Source organism: Oncorhynchus tshawytscha, linkage group LG20 (genome assembly GCF_018296145.1).
Source record: "Oncorhynchus tshawytscha isolate Ot180627B linkage group LG20, Otsh_v2.0, whole genome shotgun sequence".
Classification (NCBI taxonomy): domain Eukaryota; kingdom Metazoa; phylum Chordata; class Actinopteri; order Salmoniformes; family Salmonidae; genus Oncorhynchus; species Oncorhynchus tshawytscha.
This window is the reverse complement of record NC_056448.1, coordinates 28,059,271-28,086,106: the sequence shown is the minus strand read 5'-3', so window position 1 is coordinate 28,086,106 and position 26,836 is coordinate 28,059,271. Positions and strand designations below refer to the sequence as shown.

General features: G+C 43.1%; 1 protein-coding gene and 1 pseudogene across 1 annotated transcript in view; one reads left to right on the top strand and one right to left on the bottom strand.

The window, feature by feature from the left end:
• Positions 1-934: 934 nt before the first annotated feature.
• On the top strand, positions 935-9,664 carry LOC112219935 (annotated as a pseudogene).
• Positions 9,665-18,025: 8,361 nt separating this feature from the next.
• Positions 18,026-26,836, bottom strand: part of LOC112220296 (synaptic vesicle glycoprotein 2C-like) — a gene marked incomplete in the record, with an annotated part of 55,085 nt that continues 46,274 nt past the window's right edge. Inside the window, 4 exon segments of the mRNA XM_042302443.1 lie at positions 18,026-20,581; positions 20,694-20,853; positions 21,059-21,262; positions 24,337-24,470. Of these exon segments, the coding sequence (XP_042158377.1) occupies positions 20,398-20,581; positions 20,694-20,853; positions 21,059-21,262; positions 24,337-24,470 (682 nt within the window).

Genomic DNA, 26,836 nt, shown 5'->3' with positions numbered 1-26,836 from the left:
TCACAAATATTGCTATGTAGAATTTAGTTTGAGTGAGAAGCAATGTGTTCAGGAAAGCATTACTACATTCTACAATTTCATAATTTACAGTGAAAATATTGAAATATTAAAACTGTACAAACTCCTCAAAAACACAAATAATACTGCAGCTGTACTTTGATTTTACAAGTAAATGGTCAGAGCATTCATGACTGTCATCTATTAGATTATGCTGAGCTGGCCTTGGTTGTATGGGGGACTCAGAGGCCCTCTGAAGACAGAGGGAAATGTTATTGCCGTGTGGGGACAATTGAGTAGGAGTGTGTGTACGTGTGTTTGTGTGTGGAATTAGTGGGAGTGTTGGAGTGTGTATGTGTGTGTGTGTGTGTGTGTGCGTGCGTGTGGAATTAGTGGGAGTGTTGGAGTGTGTATGTGTGTGTGTGTGTGCGTGCATGCGTGTGGAATTAGTGGGAGTGTGTGTGGGTGGGAGGGGAAGCATGACTCAGTGAGAAAACACAGAACCAGACTCCCTGGGTTCAAACAACAAACTCTCTGTCTCTCGCTCTCTTAACTCCCTCATACTTCACTCATTAGGGAAACATTAGGATTTTCAATGTGATGAAACTGTCCCCAATATGCTTTGATCGTTGATCATTTATTATGTAATGTTATGTATTCAGTTCCCATACTCTCCCATTTTTAATGTGTATGTTTGTGTTTTAGTGTGTGTGTGGGGGGGGTCTTTTAGTGTGCATGTTGTGCTTGCATGTGTGTGTTATATATCACATCATATTCTGTCCTCTTCACTGTAGATGCAGCTGGACTTCAAAACAGCACCCTATGTTGGGTCACGTTGCTCAGAAGACCACTAGCTGATCCAAAACTAACATCAGCTCATTCCTGCTAAGGGAGGAGGCAGGATACTGACTATAATAACAGAGCCCAGTGCTCAACTATGGCATCGGATCAGGGCTGCGTTCCCTACCTTCTGCTCTGTTCTTGCTCACTACCCTCTACAGATGTGAGACACTTGGACAGCTGTAAGTGATATAAATAATGCTGCCACGTATCCAGCATGCTTAGCTCCCTGGCCTACTTTAGTTGGCTAGGGATGATTCTAGGAGGGAACTTTGCTGGATTAAGATGCAGCCCAGATCTAAACAAGTTTATATAACAGGCACAGGATGACCAGCCAGACTACCAGGAATGGGGCAGTACTGGGAAAACATCCAAATTGACAAATTAAGTGAAGAACATTACGTATTATCTGTTGGAACCCTGACTGTAGCCCCCCCCCCATGTCAATTACACTGTAGCCCCCCATGTCAATTACACTGTAGCCCCCCATGTCAATTACACTGTAGCCCCCCATGTCCATTCACCAACCAAGGTGAGAGTCTGTTACTATAATTGAAATGAAGTTTTAAAAATGAAATGAACAGCTTAATCATTTACATCTTGAATTAAGTATATTTAGCTTTTGTGCCAAAAGTTCAGCGGTGCAAAGTTCATCCTGTAGGCTACAGCCCCACAACCACCAGCGGAAACAACCACAGCCTGAACCTCAACCCCAAAACCGCACTGATCTAATCTAAACGCCTACTCACACACAAACAGTGCTACAGCCCATGGGACTGTATGAGAAAGGACAGTAGACTGCTGTCACATCAAATCATCAAATCAAATGTTATTTTATTCACATGCACCGAATACAACCTTACAGTGAAAGGCTTACTTACATACAAGCCCTTAACCAACAATGCTATAAGAAGTTAAGAAAAAGAAGTTCAAGTAATTGTTCACTTAGGGCTAGGCATCCCGCTAGCAGGACAGCTTCCGGTGAAACTGGAGGGCGCGCAATTCAAATAAATAAGCATACAAATGATGGATATTAAACATTTGGTTGGTGAACGGACCGATTCCCTCAAACAGTTGTTGTTTATGCAATGCTTGTACATTTTGATACAACACATATTGTAAGTATAAACAGCTGTAACAGACTGTTATTTTCGTGACAGTAGCTTCATGCTCATAGGGGCAAAAAGGCACCTGCCCCCTCAGATTGTCCTGTTGTAAAAGTGTCACGTTTTATCATAATTATTTAGAAAAAAAATCTCTGTCAGCGGTGGTTTACAAAGGGGGCACACAGACTGGACATGGCTGGGGGCACACAGACTGGAGGCACACAGACTGGACATGGCTGGGGGCACACAGACTGGACATGGCTGGGGGCACACAGACTGGACATGGCTGGGGGCACACAGACTGGACATGGCTGGGGGCACACAGACTGGACATGGCTGGGGGCACACAGACTGGACATGGCTGGGGGCACACTGACTGGACATGGCTGGGGGCACACAGACTGGACATGGCTGGGGGCACACAGACTGGACATGGCTGGGGGCACACTGACTGGACATGGCTGGGGGCACACTGACTGGACATGGCAAAGAAATAGAAAAGACATACTCGAGTCTATGTAAAAGAGGAAGTAACTGCACCGCATTGCCATCCTCAGACTGTTTGTGTTTGTTGCTCAGTGAGTGTACCCTCAGAGCATATGGTCTAACAGTGTACCTAATCTCTGGATGACTCACCAGTAATGGTGTTAGCGACAACATGACGTCACAGCCATGACAGGTGCTCCTCTACGGACAGACGGCGTGAGTCAAGTCGCTCTGGTTGGGTGGCTCTCTGTGAGGGTTCTCTGGTTTATTTAATTGGATCTCCGTTAGCAGCTACTCTTCCTGGAGTCCACACAAAAACATGACAATTAACAAACACTGATAGACAAGGACTGTCAAACAAATTTAACATACAATGATATACAAACAATACAACAACAAAAATGTTGTGTGTTGGAGTGTCTGTGTGTGTGTCCCCTCACAGTCCCAGCCATTCCCTGAGATATATTTTAATACATTTTTTAAAGGTCATTTTACAGTTTGCTTGAGTCATTTGTGATCATGGCTCTATATAGTACTGTGTGTTGCCGTGAAATCGTTTTGGACATAGGTTTATCTTCACAGTTACTGATTGCATGTCTTGTGTGTCTGAGCTGAATGTTATTTGCTTATGCAGAGAATCTGTAATGTTCATTACAGTAATACTTCTCAAAAAAACTACAAGAGAAGCAGTTCATCTCTCGTTGACCCTCAACCAGGAAAGACTGACATGCATGTCATTGATTGTAGAACTCTATTTGCAGTTAAAGGTGGTACACCTAGAATTTCTCCAAATTGTTTCTCCTTCTCCCCTAACTTTGTGAATAGGACTTGACCATGATTATTGACCATCCAATGTTATACTTAGGAGATCCTCAACTAGCTTCCTCAACTTGCTCACTGGTCACACCCTTTATACACAACTCCAGTTGAGGTTTAGGTCTTAGAGAATGTTTTGAACCAAATACAATGTTTTTAGTGAGAGGGGTCCACATAGATGTTTAGATGAGACTCTCTGTTGTGTCCCAGCATCTGTGCGTCAGAGACACAGCAAGAACAAGATAGGCCACAGGGTCACACCTGGTAGCTGCTGGGGCCTGACGGGAACTCACAGTGAGATGATAAAAATAAATACAATGTTTGAGATATAATTGATAAAACAAATGGGAGTTGAGGTTATCAGTTTTGTTTGAACATGAGGGGGAAGCTTGGGGGGTAAAAAATGGCTTACGTGCCATTGTTGTTGTTCTGTTGGACATGTAGCATTTATTATTTACCAGTAAATGAGGGACACAGCAGGCATAGTGTGTCTTTTTGAGCGGATGTTGTTTGTTTTCAGACAAAGACGTAAGTGGGGATATTTCTTGTAAACCAGTCTTTGAGCTACAAGAAAGATGATGTGACTAGTGTTTTGAGAGAGTGCATCTGCACCATCGCCCACTCACACAATACATAGATGTAAAGACAGCGTTTTTATTTAGAAATATGATTAATCTGTTGAACAGCTGACTCATTATATAATTTTATTTGTGCGATCGGTAAAAACATAATTATTTGTGCCAGTTTCCTCAGAAGATACAGTACCAGTCAAAAGTTTGGACACACCGACTCATTCAAGGGGATTTCTTTATTTTTTACTAATGTGCTCATTTTGACGGCAGCAATTATTTTAAGAACCAGGAAGATAAGGTCACACTCCCACAAGTGATATCATTGAAAAGCCCATACTGTCCTCTCAAAGGGACAACAGGACTTAATACAGTGTCTTGTATAGCCTCAGAGATACAGACCCAGAACTGATATCCACTAGAGAGGACAAAAATTAATTGCTAAGTCTCACGAGGATACACCTCACTGTGTATGAGTTGTACCCTCTATTTGACTAAATAACCCAAGTGACTTGATCAGTAAACCAATAGAGTAGTTCTCTTAACCCATAAAAAAAATCTGATCTCTATTCAAAAAGAGTGGCGGTTCAATTCAGTGCCATAGTGCCACAGTGCCACAGTGCCATAGTGCCATAGTGCCACAGTGCCACAGTCCACAATATCTCATAATGACAAATCAAAAACAGGTTTAGACATTTCCGCAAATGTGTTAAAAATAAAAACTGAAATATCACATTTACACAAAATTATGCTGGCAACACCAATTTGAAAACATTCCTTCAAAATAAGAGTACCAATAGAAAAGCTTTAAGAATATATCTCTTTGAAGCGTTCTACTGCAAGGAATGTGTTAGAGATGCAATGTTTTCAAAATACGTCTTTTGTTTTGAAGTTTTAAACCGGAAGTGTGTTTTCTATTACTGCCTATTGCTCTGCCTTCCTCTCTGGTTTAACTCACTGAAAAAAACTTGACAGAACAAGAACAGACAGACTTTTTGACAGAGATGTGACCTCGCTGGACATCTATAGAGATCTGCCTATATTTTTAATAGCTAGAGTTTATTAATTCATAGGACTTTTCAGATAAACTGTGGCAATGGGGAAACCTTTTGTTTTTTTACTTGTTTCATCTCTTGCTGGATGTGACCTTTCAATCCAAAGGTAAAGACAACTCCTTATTATTGATGACCGTTTATTAATAAGTAATAATTATTGAAATGTTTCTAAACTGAAATTATACAAAAATACCATTTAGTGATGGTTTCTAATAGAGGTCGACCGATTATGATTTTTCAACGCCGACACCGATAGCGATTATTGGAGGACCAAAAAAAGCTGAAACCTATTAATCGCCTGATTTTTTTATTTTATTTGTAATAATGACAATTACAATAATACTGAATGAACACTAATTTTAACTTAATATAATACATCAATAAAATAAATTTAGCCTCAAATAAATAATGAAACATTCAATTCAATTTGGTTTAAATAATGCAAAAACAAAGTGTTAGAGAAGAAAGTAAAAGTGCAATATGTGCCATGTAAAAAAAGATAACGTTTAAGTTCCTTGCTCAGAACATGAGAACATATGAAAGCTGGTGGTTCCTTTTAACATGAGTCTTCAATATTCCCAGGTAAGAAGTTTTAGGTTGTAGTTATTATAGGACTCTCTCTATCCCATTTGTATTTCATTAACCTTTGACTATTGGATGTTCTTATAGGCACTTTAGTATTGCCAGTGTAATAGTATAGCTTCCATCCCTCTCCTTGCCCCTACCTGGGCTCGAACCAGGAACACATCAACAACAGCCACCCTCGAAGCATCGTTATCCATCGCTCAACAAAAGCCGCGGCCCTTGCAGAGCAAGGGGAACAACTACTCCAAGTCTCAGAGCTAGTGACGTCACCGATTGAAACGCTATTAGCGTGCACCCCGCTAACTAGCTAGCCATTTCACATCGGTTACACCAGCCTCATCTCGGGAGTTGATAGGCTTGAAGTCATAAACAGCTTAATGCTTGAAGCACAGCGAAGAGCTGCTGGCAAACGCACAAAAGTGCTGTTTGAATGAATGCTTACGAGCCTGCTGCTGCCTACCACCGCTCAGTCAGACTGCTCTATCAAATATCAAATCATAGACTTAATTATAACATAATAACACACAGAAATACGAGCCTTTGGTTATTAATATGGTCGAATCCGGAAACTATCATTTCGAAAACAAAATGTTTACTTTCAGTGAAATACGGAACCGTTCCTTATTTTATCTAACGGGTGGCATCCCTTAGTCTAAATATTACTGTTACATTGTACAACCTTCAATGTTATGTCATAATTATGTACAATTCTGGCAAATTAATTATGGTCTTTGTTAGGAATAAATGGACTTCACACAGTTCGCAACGAGCCAGGTGGGCCAAACTGCTGCATATACCCTGACTGCTTGCACGGAACGCAAGAGAAGTGGCACAATTTCCCTAATTATAAGAAAATCATGTTGGCAGGCAATATTAATTAAATATGCAGGTTTAAAAATATATACTTGTGTATTGATTTTAAAGAAAGGGATGGATGTTTATGGTTAGGTTTGATTTAGCACTGTCGTTGCACCATCACCCGTTTGGTGAAGTAGGCTGTGATTCGATGAGAAATTAACAGGCACCGCATCGATTATATGCAACACAGGACACGCTAGATAAACTAGTAATATCATCAACCATGTGTAGTTAACTAGTGAGTAAGTTAAGATTGATTGTTTTTTATAAGATAAGTTTAATGCTAGCTAGCAACTTGCCTTGGCTTCTTGCTGCCCTCGCGTAACAGGTAGTCAGCCTGCCACACAGGCTCCTCGTGGAGTGCAATGTGAAGCAGGTGGTTAGAGCGTTGGACTAGTAACCGGAAGGTTGCAAAAACGAATCCCCGAGCTGACAAGGTAAAAATCTGTCGTTCTGCCCCTGAACAAGGCAGGTAACCCACCGTTCCTAAGCCGTCATTGAAAATAAGAATGTGTTCTTAACTGACTTGCCTAGTTAAATAAAGGTGTAAAAAAAAAAAAAAAAAAAACGCCAAATTGGAAACTTGAAAAATCGCCCCTAATTAAATCAGTCGACCTCTAGTTTCTAATAATAATTTACTTTGCCAACTGTGAGATTTATCCAGTTTCATCCAAAGGGGACTATAATAACATTTAACACAAAATATATTTTAAAATGTCAATATGTTTTTTGTAATAACTTACCTATATTTATACAGTCACCCAAGTCATAGAAGGTTATCTCTGCTACAGCATGGCAAGCAGTACCGGAGCACCAAGTCTAGTAGGTCCAAAAGGCTCCTTAACAGATTCTACCCCCAAGCTATAAGAATGCTGAACAATTAATCAAATGGCCACTCGGACTATTTACATTGACCCCCCTTTTTGTTTTTACGCTGCTGCTACTCACTGTTTCTTATCTATTCATAGTCACTTTATGTACAAGTTACCTCGACGAACCTGTACCCCCACACATTGCCGGTACCAGTACCCCCTGTATGTAGCCTCGTTATTGTTATTTTATTGTGTTACTTCTCATATTTTTTTAAACTTTATTTTGTAAATATTTTCTCAACTTTATTTCTTGAACTGCATTGTTGGTTAAGGGCTTGTAATAAGCATTTCACAGGTCTACCTGTTGTATTCGGCGCATGTGACAAATAATAATTTATTTGATTTGATAAGTGAACTTGTCCCAATACTTTTGGTCCCCTAAAATGGGGGAACTATGTACAAAAAGTGCTGTAATTTCTAAATGGTTCACCTGATATGGATGAAAATACCCTCAAATTAAAGCTGACAGCCGGCACTATCATTTCAAATCTAAAGTGCTAGAGCACAGAGCTAAAACAACAACACATCTCACTGTCCCAATTATTTTGGAGCTCACTGTATATTCCTATGTAAATGAAAATCGCTAACAAAATGAATGTTGAACACACAAGAAAAACAAAAGACAAAAGCTGTTTTGAATAGCCTTCAGTGTACTTTCAGTATGAGTTATAGTGCCAAACCATAATGTCTCCCTCCCTTCATGTCCTCTCCCGGGAAAAAAAGCCAGGAAATCCAAGAGGAACATTACTGAAGTGGTAAATCCCAGAACATTTAGAGGAGAAATTATCCAGTTAAAGTCTGTCTCTCTCCCTAATGCCACCCAACAGACACAGACACAACAAGCACCCCATTCTTCTCCCCTCCTCAGCCCCTCTGCCCTTACCCCTCCGGCGCTGCGGTTGCTAAGCAATGGCACAGCGGCGTATCTTGCCGGCCCTCTGAGCACACGGGTCATACCCTGCGTTTACGTGCTGGCCATTGTCGTGGGGATCCCGGCCAACGTTGCCATCTTGTCTGCCGGGGCCACTAAAGTCAGGACAGTGTCGTCAACCATCCTCTACTGCAGCCTGGCCATCTCCGACCTCTTCCTCCTCCTCTCTCTCATCGTCAAGGCCGACTACCATCTCCACGGCAACCACTGGATGTTCGGCGAGACTGCCTGCAGCGTTGTCACAGCCTGTTTCTATGGCAACCTCTACTGCTCGGCCCACACGCTAGCCTGCCTTAGCATCAAGCGCTACCTGGCTGTGGTGCACCCCTTCCTCTACAAGAGCCTTCCCAAGAGGGCGTGCACCGTTTGGGCCAGTTTGGCTGTGTGGGGATGTTTGGGGCTGCCGTCATACCTAAACTACTGGTCCGTCAGAGCTACCGCCTACCTCAGCTCGGCCTCACCACCTGCCATGATGTACTCCCCCGGGACTACAGCTCCCATGCTCCTCTGCTCTACTACAATATGGGCCTGACAATCCTGGGTCTATTAGTCCCCCTGGTGGTCATGGCTGTGTGTTACACACGGATCGTCCGAGAACTCAACCGCTCACACCACGACTGGACACTGTATGTCAAGGCAAGCTCACTGGTGTTTGTGATCTTCGTGGCATGTTTCGGCCCCGCCGCGACCCTCCGCTTCCTGCATTACGTACGCCTGTTGGAGGGCGGAGAGGAGAGCTTCTATGGCTACTTCAAGGTAGCAGTGTGTCTGTGCTGCCTGCATGTCTGCCTGGACCCGTTCGTTCCTCTTCCTCCTCATGTCTAAATCAGATGGATCTAAACTCTACTTCATGACCCTCAAGGGGAAGACACTGAACATCTCCACCTGAATCTTAATCTGGATTAAAAGTGCGATCAGAATAATCAGAAAAAGTCCCTGAGCATCCCCAACTGAATTTTACATGATCTGGATTAGAACCTGCATCACAGGCCTACATTTGTGTCAGAGATCTCAATCTGTAGCTAAACTGTGAATGTATGTGACTGACTATCAGAGCATCCTCTCTATTTCTGAGTATCCTATTCACTTATTCTGAATGAAGATTTGGAATATAAACAGGCCACAAACAGGATCAGGACAGTTATGGATCTCAGTGTAAATGGGACAACATCTGGTTTAGGATCTAGTTCCATATGTGATATCTGTTTGGATTTGTATGTGACTCTTTGCTGCTTTTTCCTGTTTGAGCTGGAAACCAGATGGCAGAAACAGGACCTTTCTGACAACGAACAGATAGTAATGTCAACTACTGTATCAATAACTGTACACTGTATTCCGAGTAGACTGGAATTATATTGTGTGTGTGTGTGTGCGTGTGTATGGACTTGTATAGGTGTATTATTATTTACATACAAAACAAGCTTTGTTGATCAATGCTTGGCTCTTTCAGTACATGTTATTTAAAGAGAATGTTTTAAAATGTACCATGTAGTTACACTAAGTGTACAAGAACATTAGGAATACCTGCTCTTTCCATGACAGACTGAACAGGTGAATCCAGGTGAAAGCTATTATCCCTTATTGTTAAATCCACTTCAGTCACTGTAGATGAAGGGGAGGAGACAGGTTAAAGTTAGGATTTTTAAGCCTTGAGACATGGTTGTGTAGAGTTGAAGTCGGAAGTTTACATACACCTTAGCCAAATACATATAAACTAAGTTTCACAATTCCTGACATTTAATCCTGGTAAAAATTCCCTGTCTTAGGTCAGTTAGGATCACCACTTTATTTTAAGAATGTGAAATGTCAGAATAATAGTAGAGAATGATTTATTTCAGCTTTTATTCCTTTCATCACATTCCCAGTGGGTCAGAAGTGTCACGTCTAATCAAGGTGGGTGGAATCAGGCGCAGAGAGCAGATAGCGATATAAAGTTTATTCTCCGGTGAACAAAACAAACACAGTCAACCCAAACACACACAGGGTGAAATTATCCAAACACAGGATAACAGACTAACCGGAGAATAAGAAACACAAATAACACCGACAGACGAAAATGAATGACAAAATAAATAATCCCGCACAAAACAAGGATGGGACAACCTACATATTATACAGACACTAATTAACTAAACAACACACAGGTGAAACCAATCAGACAAAACCAACAGATACACGAAAAGGGATCGGTAGTGGCTAGTAGGACGGTGACGACGACCGCCGAGCACCGCCTGAACGGGCAGGAGAGCCAACCTCGGCGGAAGTCGTGACAAGAAGTGTACATACAATCAGTTAGTATTTGGTAGCATTGCCTTTAAATAGTTTAACTTGGGTCAAACGTTTCAGGTAGCCTTCCACAAGCTTCCCCCAATAAATTGAGTGAATTTTGGCCCATTACTCCTGACAGAGCTGGTGTAACTGAGTCAGGTTTGTAGGCCTCCTTGCTCGCACACACCTTTTCAGTTCTGCCTACAAATTTTCTATAGGATTGAGGTCACGGCTTTGTGATGGCCACTCCAATACCTTGACTTTGTTGTCCTTAAGCCATTTTGCTACAACTTTGGAAGTATGCTTGGGGTCATTGTCCATTTGGAAGACCTGTTTGCGACCAAGCTTTAACTTCCTGACTGATGTCTTGAGATGTTGCTTCAAAATATCCACACAATTTTCCTCCCTCATGATGCCATCTATTTTGTGAAGTGCACCAGTCCCTCCTGCAGCAAAGGATCCCCACAACATGATGCTGCCACCCCCGTGCTTCACGGTTGAGATGGTGTTCTTCAGCTTGCAAGCCTAACCCTTTTTCCTCCAAACACAACTATGGTCATTATGGCCAAACTGTTCTATTTTTGTTTCATCAGACCAGAGCACATTTCTCAAAAAAGAATTATCTTTCTCCCCATGTGGAGTTGCAAACCGTACTCTGGCTTTTTTATGGCGGTTTTGGAGCAGTGGCTTCTTCCTTGCTGAGCGGCCTTTCAGGTTGTCGACATAGGACTCGTTTTTACTGTGGATATAGATACTTTTGTACCTGTTTCCTCCAGCATCTTCACAAGTTCCTTTGCTGTTGTTCTGGGATTGATTTGCACTTTTCTCACCAAAGTACGTTCATCTCTAGGAGATGGAACGCGTCTCCTTCCTGAGCAGTATGATGGCTGCGTGGTCCCATGGTGTTTATACTTTTACCTTTACCTTTTTATGTCTCTATTTGGTTTGGTCAGGGTGTGATTTGAGGTATTCTATGTTCTATCATTTGTATTTTTTCTATGTTTTGGCCAGGTAGGGTTCTCAATCAGGGACAGCTATCTGTCATCTCTGATTGAGAACCATACTTAGGTAGCCCTTTTCCCACCTGTCTTTGTGGGAAGTTGACTTTGTTTAGGGCACATAGCCTTTGAACTTCACGGTTTATTTTTGTAGTTTTATTTGTATTTGTTTGGTGTCATTTTGATTAATAGAAGAAAATGTAAGCTCTCCACGCTGCACCTTGGTCCTCTCCTTTCAACAGCCGTGACAGCTTGCTTGGTGGTGCCCCTTGCTTAGTGATGTTGTAGACTCTGGGGCCTTTCAGAACAGGTGTATATATACTGAGATCATGTGACAGATCATGTGACACTTAGATTGCACACTGTTGGACTTTATTTAACTAATTATGTGACTTATGAAGGTAATTGGTTGCACCAATTAGAGAGCCGCTTTGGTCGACTTCCAACGACACCCGTGACATGCGTACTATTGTTTGTACAGATGAATGTGGTACCTTCAGGCATTTGGAAATTTCTCCCAAGGATGAACCAGACTTGTGGAGGTCTACAATTGTTTTTCTTAGGTCTTGGCTGATTTCTTTTGATTTTCCCATGATGTCATGCAAAAAAGCACTGAGTTTGAAGGTAGGCCTTGAAATACATCCACAGGTACACCTCCGATTGACTCAAATGATGTCAATTAGCCTATCAGAAGATTCTAAAGCCATGACATCATTTTTCTGGAATTTTCCAAGCTGTTGAAAGACACAGTCAACTTAGTGTATGTAAACTTCTGACCCACTGGAATTGCGATACAGTGAATTATACGTGAAATAATCTGTCTAAACAATTGTTGGAAAAATTACTTGTACGTGCACAAAGTAGACGTCCTAACCGACTTGCCAAAACTATAGTTTAAGAAATTTGTGGAGTGGTTGAAAAACAAGTTTTAATGACTCCAACCTAAGTGTATGTAATCTTACGACTTCAACTGTAGGTAAATACTCTGTAAACCTGAACCAACTGATTGGCATGGCAACAGCACTGGTCTCTGGTGTTTCAAGACCTACCTTCAAACTCAGTGCCTTTTTGGATGACATCATGGGATCAGCCAAGGTGGAGAAAATAAAGAGGACAGGTGAAACAGATCAGGGTGTGACAAGAGCACACATGCCAATACCAGAGTGGTCACATTTACTATTTGATGCAACATTTTTTGTGACAAAACAATCAGTACAGTTGAAAATAAGATGGAAAACCATTTAACTTCTATTTTTTATTCAGTACATGGGAATTTAACTACAAAATAAATGTTTATGTGCTCCACGTCATCGCGCACATCCTTTTATTTGCAACAAGTAAATTTGATGGCAACATCTCTGGTGCAGATTTTGGAATATTCAGATAAAAATCAGTCGCCAATTGGGTGGAAACTGTGAAGATTATGTTAACATATAGTATTTGCATCAAATGGTTATTTTATGCAACAGAATAGAGGGTTGTTATAACTACATTGTGTCTGTGTGGGCTTTTATTCGTAACAATAGGAAAGGGCTATTCCATGACTCCAGATCATGTCTGTGCTCACGGGGGCAGGCCAATGACTTAGTTAAACTTTAAAGGGAATACAATTCTCTCACATTAACATCACATTACATCATTTCACAAATAGTTTCATCTTTACTCATTCATTTTATACAAGAATATGATGCAAACCTCATAACGGAGGCACCTGTATAAACAGAGTTAGGGTAATGTGGCTGTAATGTCTTTCATGAGGCCACGATCATGAAACAAAATGGACCGGGTCGTAGCTGGCTTCTCCACCGACCGTTTACACATTCTCCAAAATATGGATATGGTTCAGTTCTCAAATTCTGTGATGTAGTAGAAGTTCCTTTGCTCTACTGTGAAACTCTCTCCATACTACATGGCCAGGGAGAGTCTCTTTACGGAATTTATGATATGGGGGTTAAGTTGTAAAACTGCCCCCCCCCCTCCCAACAGGAGAGGGGGTTATTCACATCTCTGCTAGCCAATTGACAGAAGGTGCTAACATCATGACAACAGTATATAGTCATTGAACACGGATCACTTTATTAATGTTTACATACTGTTTTACCCACTTCATACTGTATGTATATACTATATTCTAGTCAAAGCTTTTTATTCAGATAATACCCATAATGTCTAGACACACACCCTCATATACCTACATATTACATTCCAGACTCTGACATAACTCTTATAATATTTCTATATTTCCTTTCTTACATTTTTTGGGGATCTGTGTGTATTGTTCGGTATTACTGCACTGTCGGAGCGAAATGCTTATGTTCCTAGCCATACCTGCAAAATACATGTACACGAGCAATACAATTTTCATTAGATTTTGATTTATGATCCTATTAAAGCTCAGTAGTTATAGTGATTAGATTGTGAGCGAGGGGGTTCAAAAGCAGGGCCTCCTGCGCAACAGAAGAGCGCATTAGCCCACTTAGCCAAAGCAACTCCTCAGGTCTCAAGTTTGCTCATCACCTGAACACGCTTGCCAACATGCACGCCCACACACTGAATGAACAGTTCCATCTTCTGGCCATCTTGATAAATGACACCAATTGTAAAGTCTGTAATCAAAGTACCATGGTTGTTAGAGAATGTAACTCTTTATTGAATACATTACGTGTAGATCCCAGTGGAACCTACCTCTATATAGTTGTCGTGACTTTGTATTAGTTTACGCAATATTATAACGCAATAGATCTGGTTTAGATAATACAATGAAAAAAAACATATGTTTTTTATTTTTATATCATCATCTTTAAAATGAACAAGATAAAACAAACATTCAGATAGGATGATGGGGACAATTTCAGTGAAACACATAAGAGGGCAACAGTACTTGTGCAAAGTTTCAGAATGATAACTTCCAAAATGAGTGTGCTACATGACATTTATCATGAAGTCACCCAGGTGTCCCACACAAGTAGCCCAAATGTACCCATGTGGCCAAATTGGTGAAGGTATACATTTTGAAACAAATAACTATATGCAAAATACCAAAATGGTATTCTAACACACCCCCCCCCCAAAAAAAACAAATATGAAGAAAAAAATGTATACATTTACAAAATTACATGGGTAACTATTTACACACTTTCAATATTTGGAAGACCCTCAGTCCTCTATCAAATCAAATGTATTTATAAAGCCCTTCGTACATCAGCTAATATCTTAAAGTGCTGAACAGAAACCCAGCCTAAAACCCAAAACAGCAAGCAATGCAGGTGTAGAAGCAAGGTGGCTAGGAAAAACTCCCTAGAAAGGCCAAAATCTAGGAAGAAACCTAGAGAGGAACCAGGCTATGAGGGGTGGCCAGTCCTCTTCTGGCTGTGCTGGGTGGAGATTATAACAGAACATGGCCGAGATTTTCAAACGGTCATGGATGACCAGCAGGGTCAAATAATAATAATCACAGTAGTTGTAGAGGATGCAACAGGACAGCAGGACAGTAAATATGAACAGTTTAGGGTTGCATAGCGACAGGCAGAACAGTTGAAACTGGAACAGCAGCAAGGCCAGGTGGACTTGCATGGTCCTAGGGCTCAGGTCCTCAGAGAGAGAGAAAGAGAGAATTAGAGAGCATACTTAAATTCACACAGGACACCGGATAAGACAGAAGAAGTACTCCAGATATAACAAACTGACCCTAGCCCCCCGACACAAACTACTGCAACATAAATACTGGAGGCTGAGACAGGAGGGGTCAGGAGACACTGTGGCCCCATCCGATGAGACCCCCGGACAGGGCCAAACAGGAAGGATATAACCCCACCCACTTTGCCAAAGCTCTACACAATATTGTGCTGCTGATGCCAGGTGCCATAGCAGTCTCTTTCTGCTGTAAAGCAGAGGGTCACCAAGCATGTGGTGCAGGTGATGGGGGACTTAATTTTGCAAAGAACACAGTGACGCCTCCATGCTGTGCCCTTTTGGCCCTGAGGCACATCCATGCCTGCAGAAATACATTTGGATGAACACCACTTGTAGCAGGAGCTGGATGAACCAGCTTCAGTGGGGGATGGACACCCTGGCACTGGGGGCTCCCATTCGGAGTCAGTGTCACTGTGAAAGAAAATGTTCAGTTAGAATAGTTTCACATATGAGCCCTGTATCAACAGGTATAATAAACAGATATATATAGACTACAGGGAACATAAGGTTGAATATATTAGTATAGAACTGCTAGATCTACTGTCTCTTTTATATTATGACATTTCAGCTAGATCTACTGTCTCTATTATATTATGACAGACCAGCTAGATCTACTGTCTTTATTATATTACAACAGACCAGCTGTATCTACTGTCTCCATTTCACTTTGACCATTGTTGTGGGCCTGCCCTCCCCTCAACAGCCTCTAATAGGCTATTTCATGTGGGTTGGGGTGGGGCGGCAGACACACGCATCTCACATTTCATTACATTACATTTTTATATATTGCTACTAAATGTAAAAAAAAATCATAAATAATATTTTATATTATTAATTTCAAACAAGGGCATTAGCATGAAAAGAACTTACCAGTCCAAAACGATGTCCTCTCCGTTCAAAACATATTCATCCATTTGGGAATCGCTAAATGAATCGTCCTCCCAACAATCTGTCTCACTTTCCCGATTTCTTCTAAAATTGTGTGTGCATCTGTATAGCTAGACTTAGATTTAGCTTTCCCTGATTTAGTCGCCATACTGATTGATATATAAACAGCTGAATATGCGAAACAACGCTGTGCGTAATATGCATTGCTCCTTCCAGTATGAAACTTCAACAGCGAATGACTCTCTTTATGCCGGAGTGTACTACATGGGTTGGTCTTCCAACACATAAACATTACATATTGCCGTTTACCTCAGCTCATTGGCTATCTACCCAGCTAGATTTCAAGACGATCAGTGGTCATTGGGTTAAAATACAGTCAATCAACGAAACAGCTGTCAAATCATTGGTGCACAATGATGTCGTCGAAAATGGAATGAGACGGAATTCACGACACAAGCAGTTCACAAAATGTTTTGTGTTAGGCTATAAAAACGGATTTTATCAAACAAAAGACCATTCATTGTGTAACAATGAGCATTGGGATTGCAAACAGAGGAAGACTGTCAAAGGTAAACAATTTATTTTAATGAGGTTTGTGATTTTGTTACGCCTGTGCTGGTTGAAATAGTTTTTTTATGGGGCTCTATCCTCAGATAATCACATCGTATTCTTTCGCAGTAAATCCTTTTTTAAATCTGACAACGCAGTTGGATTAGCAAGATTCTAGGCTTTCGATACATGTGAGACACTCGTATTTTCATGAATGTTTAATATGACTATTTATGTAGCGATCACCGTATGTTGTCGAATGTAATCCCGCTAACGGGTTCGGTGCTTAGAGAGGTTAATGTGGCGACTGTTATTCGTCGAATGATTACAAGTTTCTAATTACGTGATTAACTGAATCAAGCAATCATTAACTCATTAACCTGGGGCACCATGGGAAAACTAGTTTTTATTGAGTTTCTATTTCCCAAATTAACTCAAAGAATATCAGAATATCGATTTTACAACAGCCGCTAATTAACCAGTTGCCTCTGACAGTCTCGTTCTGAACGTCGTATAGTCCGTGAATCTGCACGGACCCGGGTCCCACCAATGAATTCGTACCACACCAATCTTAGTTTTAGTTTATTTTTATTTACTAAAAAGCTAAAATGATGATAGAAGATACACATAGACAAAACACATTATAGGCTATTGATTAGAACTTAGTATAATGGGCCAACACACTATGACGCGTGTTACCCAAAATGGGGATTTCAAAAGAGAGAGAAAAAAGAAAGTACAAATATAGAAATATACATTTGGGTGAATTTGTCAGCTATGCTATTCTAACCCTAGCCTTGCCCCAAACTGCCGCTCTTATGGGTCAGAATATAATGATGTTATTATGTGGGGATGATCTCTGAGGATTCTCTGCGTGGACCGTTCCGCTGTTCGATGAAGCACTTCTCCTGCGCACCTCCCTGCTCGTCCTCCCGGTGTCAGTGTCCTTTTTGGCTTAGGAGTCTGTTCCCTCATCCTTTTCTCTGGAAGGGGTCTTCTGAGGACAGACAGCTCTGTAGCTCAGAGCTCACAGCATAGGAATGAAACCCTTCAGTTACCACGATTCTATGGGAGATGGAGGCTAGGTGGTTCGACTTGAATTCACCCGCTTAGACACAGCTACTCATCCGTAGTTTGGGTAGAAAATGATTTCTTTGTCTTCAAACTTGCATTGCGTTCTGGGTTCGTTGACTTTTTAGAACTCGCTGCAGCTGGGGTCACGTAGTCCTGCTGTAAATTCTATACTCACAGGTTTTATAACCTTGGGTCAGAAGTGGGCGTAGCCGCCTTTAGGGCAATTCTCTGGGCGTACCAAGTTAATGAGGCAAGGGCTAGGTTTTACTCAAATCCAATTTTAGACAACTAACTTACCATTTCATCTTCCCCAAAACATTCTCTTTGATTTGGATATTTTTCATACAACGTACAATGTATAAACATCAAACATATACTAGGGAAACCCTTCACATTACAATGTTTTTGTAATAACGTCATCTATTAACCTTTAATAACAGAACATAAATGACATACATTTTCATATTCCATCTTTTGTCATGACCACCATTGTGGCTGACGAAAACCATTGTTCCAAAGTCCCTTTAGTTCATGTTTAATGTTCTGAGGCTGGTTCTCAATAGTAATCGGACATAGGAATTTGTCTATGGCCTGAGATTTACCAGGGCCGTGAGGGGCCATAAAACCCTCCACATTTTCAGACCCCTAGCTCTCCCCTCCTCTGTTGGGGTTGAGAGATAATCTGTAGGGTTGTGGTCTCCTGTAACCTGACCTGATCAAGACAGTCATGACATAGTTTACATTGCACCTGTTAACCTTCCCTAGTCAAAGTAAATCAGACCAAGGACAGGTATTTGACAAATGGTTTAACACACACCTCCATGTATTGTCTACAGCAGGGCTATTCAAACCTGGGCCTCAAGATTTACTAACTACAGAACTGCTGGTTTTCATCCTTCCCCTCTAATCAGGGACTGATTCAGACCTGGTCAGTGGATTATCTGGCCAATCAATGACATGCATGTTATTTCTGTGTCTAGACCAGGTTACGGTTAAGCACTTTGTGAAAAATGTTTTTGTAAAAAGCACTATACTTTGATATATTGATCAGTGAGAAGAGGGACAGAAGGGGAGAAGAGGAAACCAGCAGTACTGTGGAGGGACCTGGAGGGGCTGGAGTTGAATAGTCCTGGTCTATAGCATGTCTGTAAGCTCCGTACAGAACAGTCATTTCACCACTGCATGCCCCGTCAAAATTACCCAGAAGAACGGATGGACACCTGCCCACAGAACAAGGAACTCACCAGAATGACACAGTCACCTTTGATCCAGATTAAAATGGCTGCAGCAGGGATGTAGTGGAGCAGAAGCACACCTAAACAAGGACTACACCACTGGTTTATTAAATGAAACGTGTTAACACACCTGGCTGTTACACCAACTTAGCATTGTTACCTGTAGTGTTTATGTTACTCTCTCTGTTATCTCAACCAGCTACAGCGTTTAGCCACCTTCATGTTTTTCTACAACTACATCCCTGTAGCAGAGACACAAAAGCAGAACACACAACAGAAAGACTTTAGTAAACACACATGCAAAGTTTCCTATTTTAACAGAAGTGTAGTTAAAGAGTTTGTTTCATACAGAGTGTGACGTGATGAGGGATGGATGGCTGCAAGTGATGCAGTTGGACAAGCTGAAAGACAAACTCATTAACACACCATTAACCATGAACTCTTCTTGAACTGCACTGTTGGTTAGGGGCTTGTAAGTAAGCATTTCACGGTAAGGTCTACACTTGTATTCGCCGCATGTGCCAAATAAAGTTTGATTTGATTTGAAACCAGTCAAGACACTTCAGTGAGTCAAGTCAACTCATTAGCATCGACCCCAACCCATGGTTGGGAAATGAACAACGTTTGAATATATACAATATATTATACACGCACACACAATATCATACATACACACACACACACACTGTACATTTACACAAATGATCCATACCTGGTCAAATGCAAAAGCACGTACTGCAATGATGCCATTATGATACTGCAAAGTCATGAATATGTTAAAGGCATAGTTCACTCCAAACTATACATTTAGCTTTCAGTGAAATAGGTTAAATGTCCCTTAACATGCCAACAGAGTCAAGTGCTCACAAGAGCTTAAGCCTGAAACCTAAATGGACGCTTCTCTAGTTAGGATTCTGCCCTTAGAGAATGATTATGTTGTAACGTATAGTAACTATGGTACCCAGGCTGACTAAAGAACGTATCTTATCACCTAACTTGTATTCATGTCAGACCCGTGGCACTGAGGACAGCAGCAATAGGTACCTTTGATTCAACTTAGGCTAGGTTTAGAATGGCTTTTTCATATCTCATCAAGTTAAAACCCTCCTGCTTTCTGCTTAAACAGAGCTGAATTTTGATCAACTTCCCAAACGAAATGCCTGGATATTCAACAAGAAATAATCCTAAAACAAACAGCTGGTTTGGGAATGACAAGGTTGAAAAATAGGTTAGGCAAGATAGTCCGGTCTTGGGGCAGAAACAGCATCTCTCTACCTGGGCAGAGCCCTCCAGAAGGTGAATAAAATAGGGTTCAACTCTTCCCACGCACTCCACCCCGAATTCCAGCTCCACCCCTCTGGTCGCAGGTACAGAGTACCTAAGGTTAAAATAAATATGGCCAAGGGCTCTTTTATTCCGAATACAATTTAAAATGTTGGACTAATTGCACTTTAGCACTTGCACTTCAACATGTAGCCCTTTACTTGAACACGCTATAAGTCCTACAGACCACTGTCTTAAAGTGTTCAACTAAAGCCTAATGGGTACATGAGTGAAGACTGCTGGGTAGTGTAGTTCTACATCAAGACGTGGCCGCGTGTGTCAGGCAGTCGTAGTCCCACCAGGCCTCCTCCCACTAGTACAGCCGACGCCAGCAGGATGGGGATGGTCTTTGTGATGCCAACCAGAGAGCCGAAGATCAGGTTCCCCAACACCGCTGCCAGCTTACACATGGCATTACAGAATCCAAAACCTGTACCCCTGGAGAAGAAAAGGATGGCAGAGGAGAGAGTCAAGGATGGAGGGTGTGTGTGTGTGTGTGTGTGTGTGTGTGTGTGTGTGTCGTGCCTGCCTGCCTGCGTGTTGCACCCACCTCCTGTCAGTCGGGTAGAGCTCAGCAGTAACAACATCCAGGGAGTTCCAGGCTGATATACTGAGGCCGTTATAGAGACACAGCATGAAGATCATCATAGACTCACTTGTCCCAAACCAAAGGAAGAAACAACTGATGCCTGACAGCACCATGGAGCCCCCTGGAGGAGAAAACATGCTATTACACATCATATCACAACATAAGACATGATAACAGATTACAAACACATTTTCTTTTTGGTGATACATTTTTTATTTAATTTCATAGGTACCGATATGTAAAACCCCAGGGGGGACAGTCACACAATTGAACATTTTTCTGAATATCAAATACATACTGTATGAAGTAGAATTTAAAAAACTTACCCAGCATGCTCAGGCGCCCTATCTTGTCCATGAGAAGGGCGGAGACTATGTTGCCGGGCAACACGGCGAGTGTCCCCACGAAGTTGACAAAGTAGACCCAGTAGGCACTGTAGTCATCATCAAAGGTCATCTGACAGCCCGTCTTGTTGTGGTGGAAGGAACTGTTGATCACCCTCGACCCCACCAGCTTAGAATCGTCAATATCTGGAGAAAGACAAAGAGAGAAATAGAGAATCAGACAAGTGTACTATTTTGACTCCTTTATGTTCTGTTTGTCTGGCAGGTGAACTTTCTGAATGGACACTGTGCTGGGTTTATACTTATTATCTAATGCTGCTTCCATGGGCCTTTAACTCTCTTTATTAACTCATGTTTGTCCCCTATCGTTCAGACATGGTCTCAGCCTGCCTCTTGTGAGTGTCTCTTCTCTTGATGAAGGGAAGGTAGAACAGGGCCGGGGGGTCAGAAATATGGTCCGTCTGCAAATATGGTCCGTCTGCAAAACATCCCAGGTCTTTTAGGGATAACTACGTAACTCTCCCCTGATGGAAATGCTATTAATACACGACATCACAGAGAAAGAGCAAAGGCAGCAAACACTATGACCTTTTCATACCTCTCTCGCTCTCTCTCTCTCTATACCTCCCTTCCACCCTCCCTCACCCCCTTCCTCTCTGTGTCGATGCTTGAGGCAATGAGACTACGTCTCCCATGAGACTTTGCCACCAAGCTCACACGCCCAGATTGTTTTCATGTTCAGCTGTTTCCTAAATACTGAGATGGAACCGTTTCTAAACCTGTGACCCCTCGTGGTCTGAGTCAGCTGAAGCACACCGTGGCCGTTAGCGGTCCCCCTAATTCACTACTCCCTCAGAGACCCTGCCTTTCCTGGTTCAACTATTAGTCAGCTCCTCTTATAATTAGATTGTACTCCACATGAACCCTCCTTCATAAGGGCTACATAACACAGCCGTAACAATAATATAACAGATGTCATAAACAGTATTGAAAGATAACATTAGCCAAGAACTGTGTTCAAGTGTACATTGAGATGATATTACAGCGTGCATTGGTCTGTGTAATGTCAAGCCAAAATAGAAAATATATCTTTCCTTCCCTCCACCTCACTTTAGAGCACCGTATTTCCATCCTAATCTTCTATCAGATAAAATTGATCTGCTGCAGGAGTGTGCAACGATCATTGCAATGCTATTATAGGTGATACGTATGGACGTACACACGGCTCGGTTTCTTTGTCAACCACAGTGAACAAGGAACATAGAGGCCATTTCTGCAGGGGAAGAGAGGTTGAGCTGTAATTCACTGGTGTAACGAAAAGCTAGGGGGGAGAGAGCGACAAGAGGAGAGAGAGAGAGAGAGAGGTACAGGAGAGAGAGGGAGAGAGGGAGGGAGAGGAGAGAGGGGGAGAGGGAGGGAGAGGAGGGAGAGGGACAGGAGAGAGGGGGAGAGGGAGGGAGAGGAGGGAGAGGGGACAGGGAGAGAGGGGGAGAGGGAGGGAGAGGGAGAGAGAGGGGAGAGAGGGGGGAGAGGAGAGAGAGGGGGAGAGGGAGGGAGAGGAGAGAGAGAAGGAGAGGGACAGGAGAGAGGGAGACAGAGAGAGAACAGAGAGAGAGAGCAGTGAGAGAGACAGAGAAGAGCGAGAGAGAACAGAGAGAGAGAGCAGAGAGAGAGCAGAGAGAGAGAGAGAGAGAGGGCAAGGGGGAGCAGAGAGGGAGACAGAGAGAACACATAGAGAGAGCAGAGAGATAGAGGGAGAGAGAGAGAGGAAAAAGAAGAGAGAGGAGAGTAAGAGAGTTATGTCTGAAGGGTTTTGTGAGAGGCAGGGGGACACCTCATCTATAACATGGTTGCTGTGAGGAAGAGATGTGCTCAGAATTAATAGAATGAGTAACATTTCCAGTAAACAACCAAGTGTGTGTGTATGCGAGCACGCGTGCATACCAGGGTTTCTGTTAGGAAAATGTGGAGCCAGACATTTGAAAGGCAACATTGTAATTTAAGGGACACTTGATAAATTTGCAGACCCATATGCATTGAGTGCGTAACCTGATTAGGGCGTACACCCACAGCGCTCAGAATGACAGAAATCTATGGTAATTTATCTTAACAGAACAGGCATGTCAAGGATGCAACAATGTGCGGTCATTCTTACCCAATTCTGATGTGCACTTTGAACATGTTAAAATAACTGTCCACATTTACCTTTCCTCGGCCAACAAGACAAGTAAGGAACAGCAAAATCCCTTGCCAATGTCAATCTACTATATTAGAAAAGTTTAGGCTACCTAGTCTATTGGTCAGTTCTTTGAGAAAGACATGTCATATTCCAAACAGACAGTTGTGGGACAATAGATCCCAAATTCAAACAAGCAGTAGGCCTAGGATACATAAACAAATATGTTAAAAAGCAACAGATCAGAAGCTTCAGTTTAAAATATGATTTCTTCACATTATAAGCGCAGCAATGCGAACAAGGCAGTAGACTACACGCAAATGTTCTTTCCATAATGCAATTATCGGGAAAATACAGTCAAAAGCACACTGCCGTTGCGAGCGGTTTGACGTGACAAGAGATGAAAATATCTGTTTAGAAAGAGAGGAGATCTAATAGGCTAGTTAAGCAAGTTAAGTCATGCCTCATAATATCTATTAAAACGTTCAGGTTTCAAAACATGTATATGTTTTCAAAATGCATACTGCCAAAGTGGTGTGATGCGCTGATGAAGCCTGCCAACTGGGAACTCGGAAATCTCAGACTTCTGACAGTGGGTTCAAGACAACTGGAAAAAAATTCTAACTCAGGAACTTGGGCCTCTTCCTAAAGTTCCGACTTTCCGACCTGAAGATCTCTGACGTCATGATTTCACATCGTATTTTTCAGAGTTCCAAGATGTCTTGAAAGCACCACAAGATGCTGTAGCAGCAGCTCTAGCAGTGTCTGACAGATTTTCCACTGAAAGGCTCTGTATCTGTATGCTGTACGAGTGTGATAAAAAAGATGCATAACAAATATACTGTAAACGCGCCAATTTAATTACACTAAATTATGCAAATTAACCAATAGACCGATAAGCGTGACCAGTCAAATGTATTTCCATCAAAGAACAGGCTAAAAATCATTATTCACAATGGGATTTTTTCTTCTTCTCCCAGACAATTGGCCGGCTTCAATTTTAGCGGCTATGACAAAAGCCATTACCGGCTAATGGAAACCCTGGCGCATACATGCATGTGTGTGTGAGTGTGTGTGGACTCACCTGTGTTATAAAAGAAGGCTTCTACGAAGGTGCAGTTTTTGAATAATGAGCCCACTGTTGACACGTCGTCAAAGTAACAGTTCTGAAACGTAGAGTCTATAAAGGTGACGGACTTCAACTTCATACTGATGAACCTAGAGAGGAGAGAGGAGAGAGAGGAGAGGAGGAGAGGAGAGGAGAGGAGAGGAGAGGAGAGGAGAGGAGAGGGAGAGGAGAGGAGAGGAGAGGAGAGGAGAGGAGAGGAGAGAGGAGAGGAGAGGAGAGGAGAGGAGAGGGGGAGAAGAGGAGAGAGGAGAGGCAAGGAGAGGAGAGGTGAGGAGAGGAGAGGAGAGGAGGAGAGGAGAGAGGGAGAGAAGAGGAGAGGAGAGGAGAGAGGAGAGGAGAGGAGAGGAGAGGGGAGAGAAGAGGAGAGGAGAGGGGGAGAAGAGGAGAGAGGAGAGGCAAGGAGAGGGAGAGGAGATGCGAGGCGAGGAGAGAGGAGAGGGGGAGAAGAGGAGAGGAGAGGAGGAGAAGAGAGAGAGGAGAGGGGAGAGGAGAGGAGAGAGGAGAGGAGAGGAGAGGAGAGAGGGGAGAAGAGGAGAGAGGAGAGGAGAAGAGGAGAGGAGAGGAGAGGCGAGGAGAGGAGAGGAGAGAGGAGGAGAGGGGAGAAGAGGAGAGGAGAGGAGGAGAAGAGGAGAGGAGAGGGGAGAGGAGAGGGGGAGAAGGAGAGAGGAGAGGAGAGGAGAGGAGGAGAGGAGAGGAGAGGAGAGGAGAGGAGAGGAGAGGAGAGAGAGAGGAGAGGAGAGGAGAGGGGAGGAGAGGAGAGAGGGAGAGAGGGGGAGGAGAGGAGAGGAGAGGGGGAGAGGAGAGGAGAGGAGAGAGAGGAGGGGGAGGGAGGAGAGAGATGAGAGGAGAGGAGGGAGAGAGAGGAGAGGAGAGGGGGAGAAGAGAGAGAGGAGAGGGGGAGAAGAGGGAGAGGAGAGGGGGAGAAGAGGAGAGGAGAGAGGGGGAGAAGAGAGAGGAGGAGAGAAGAGGAGGAGGAGGAGAGGAGGGAGAGGGAGAGAAGAGGGAGGGGAGGAGAGAGAGGCAAGGAGAGGAGAGGAGAGGAGAGGAGGGAGAGGGGGAGAAGAGGAGAGGAGAGGCGAGGAGAGAGGAGGAGAGGGGGAGAAGAGGGAGAGAGAGGAGAGAGGGGGAGAGAGGAGAGGAGAGAGGAGAGAGGGGGAGAGGAGAGGAGAGGAGAGGGGAGGAGAGAGGAGAGGGGGAGAGGGGGAGAGGAGAGGAGAGGGGGAGAAGAGGAGAGAGGAGGGGGAGAGGAGAGAGGAGAGAGGGGGAGAAGAGGAGAGGGGGAGAAGAGGAGAGAGAGAGGGGAGAGAGAGAGGAGAGGAGAGGGGGAGAAGAGGAGAGGAGAGGGGGAGAAGAGGGGGGAAGAGGAGAGGAGAGGGGGGGAGAGGAGAGGAGGGAGAGAGGGGGAGAGGAGAGAGGAGAGGGAGAGGAGAGGAGAGGAGGAGGAGAGGAGAGGAGGAGAGAGAGAGGAGAGAGGAGAAGAGGGGAGAGGGGGAGAAGAGGAGAGGAGAGGGAGGAGAGGAGAGGAGAGGGGGAGAAGAGGAGAGAGGAGAGAGAGAGGAGGGGAGAAGAGGAGAAGAGGAGGAGAGGGGAGAGGAGAGAGAGGAGAGGGGGGGAGAGAGAGAGGAGAGGAGAGGGAGAGGAGAGGAGAGGAGAAGGAGAGGAGAGGGAGAGAGGATAGGGGGAGAAGAGGAGAGGCGAGGAGAGGAGAGAGGAGAGGGGGAGAAGAGGAGAGGAGAGGGGGAGAAGAGGAGAGGAGAGGAGAGGGGGAGGAGAGGAGAGAGGAGAGGAGAGGAGAGAGAGGGAGAAGAGGAGAGGAGAAGGAGGTGGAGAGAGGAGAGGGAGGGGGAGAGAGGGAGAAGAGGAGAGGAAAATAAGAATAAATACAGTAAAGAAAAATCTATTGTACCATCAACACTTATTTTTGGTCGACACAAAGTAGAGGAGTTGAGATAGTGATCGAGCAAATAAAAGATTGATGATATCCCCTCCAGTACCCAGCGGTGTGAGACCACTAGCTGGGAGAACAGCCTGGCCTGTACGCTGACTCAGCCCTTTCTATCCAATAGAGATAGGATACGTTATCTCTAAGGATACGTTATCTCTAAGGATATGTTATACTGTACTGGACATGACTGATGAAACACTTTACAAAACAAAGATGAAACGCAAGTCCAGTATTGTTGTATACAAACACACACATACACATTTTAACCAGGGGTTTCTAGTGGAAGGGGTGTAGTACGTCAATATGTTCCTGTGATAGGCAATGCTACCAAATACCAATTGAGTGTATGTAAACTTCTGACCCACTGGGAATGTGATGAAAGAAATAAAAGCTGAAATAAATCATTCTTTCTACTATTATTCTGACATTTCACATTCTTAAAATAAAGTGGTGATCCTAACTGACCTAAGACAGGGAATGTTTTTACCAGAATTACATGTAAGGAATTGT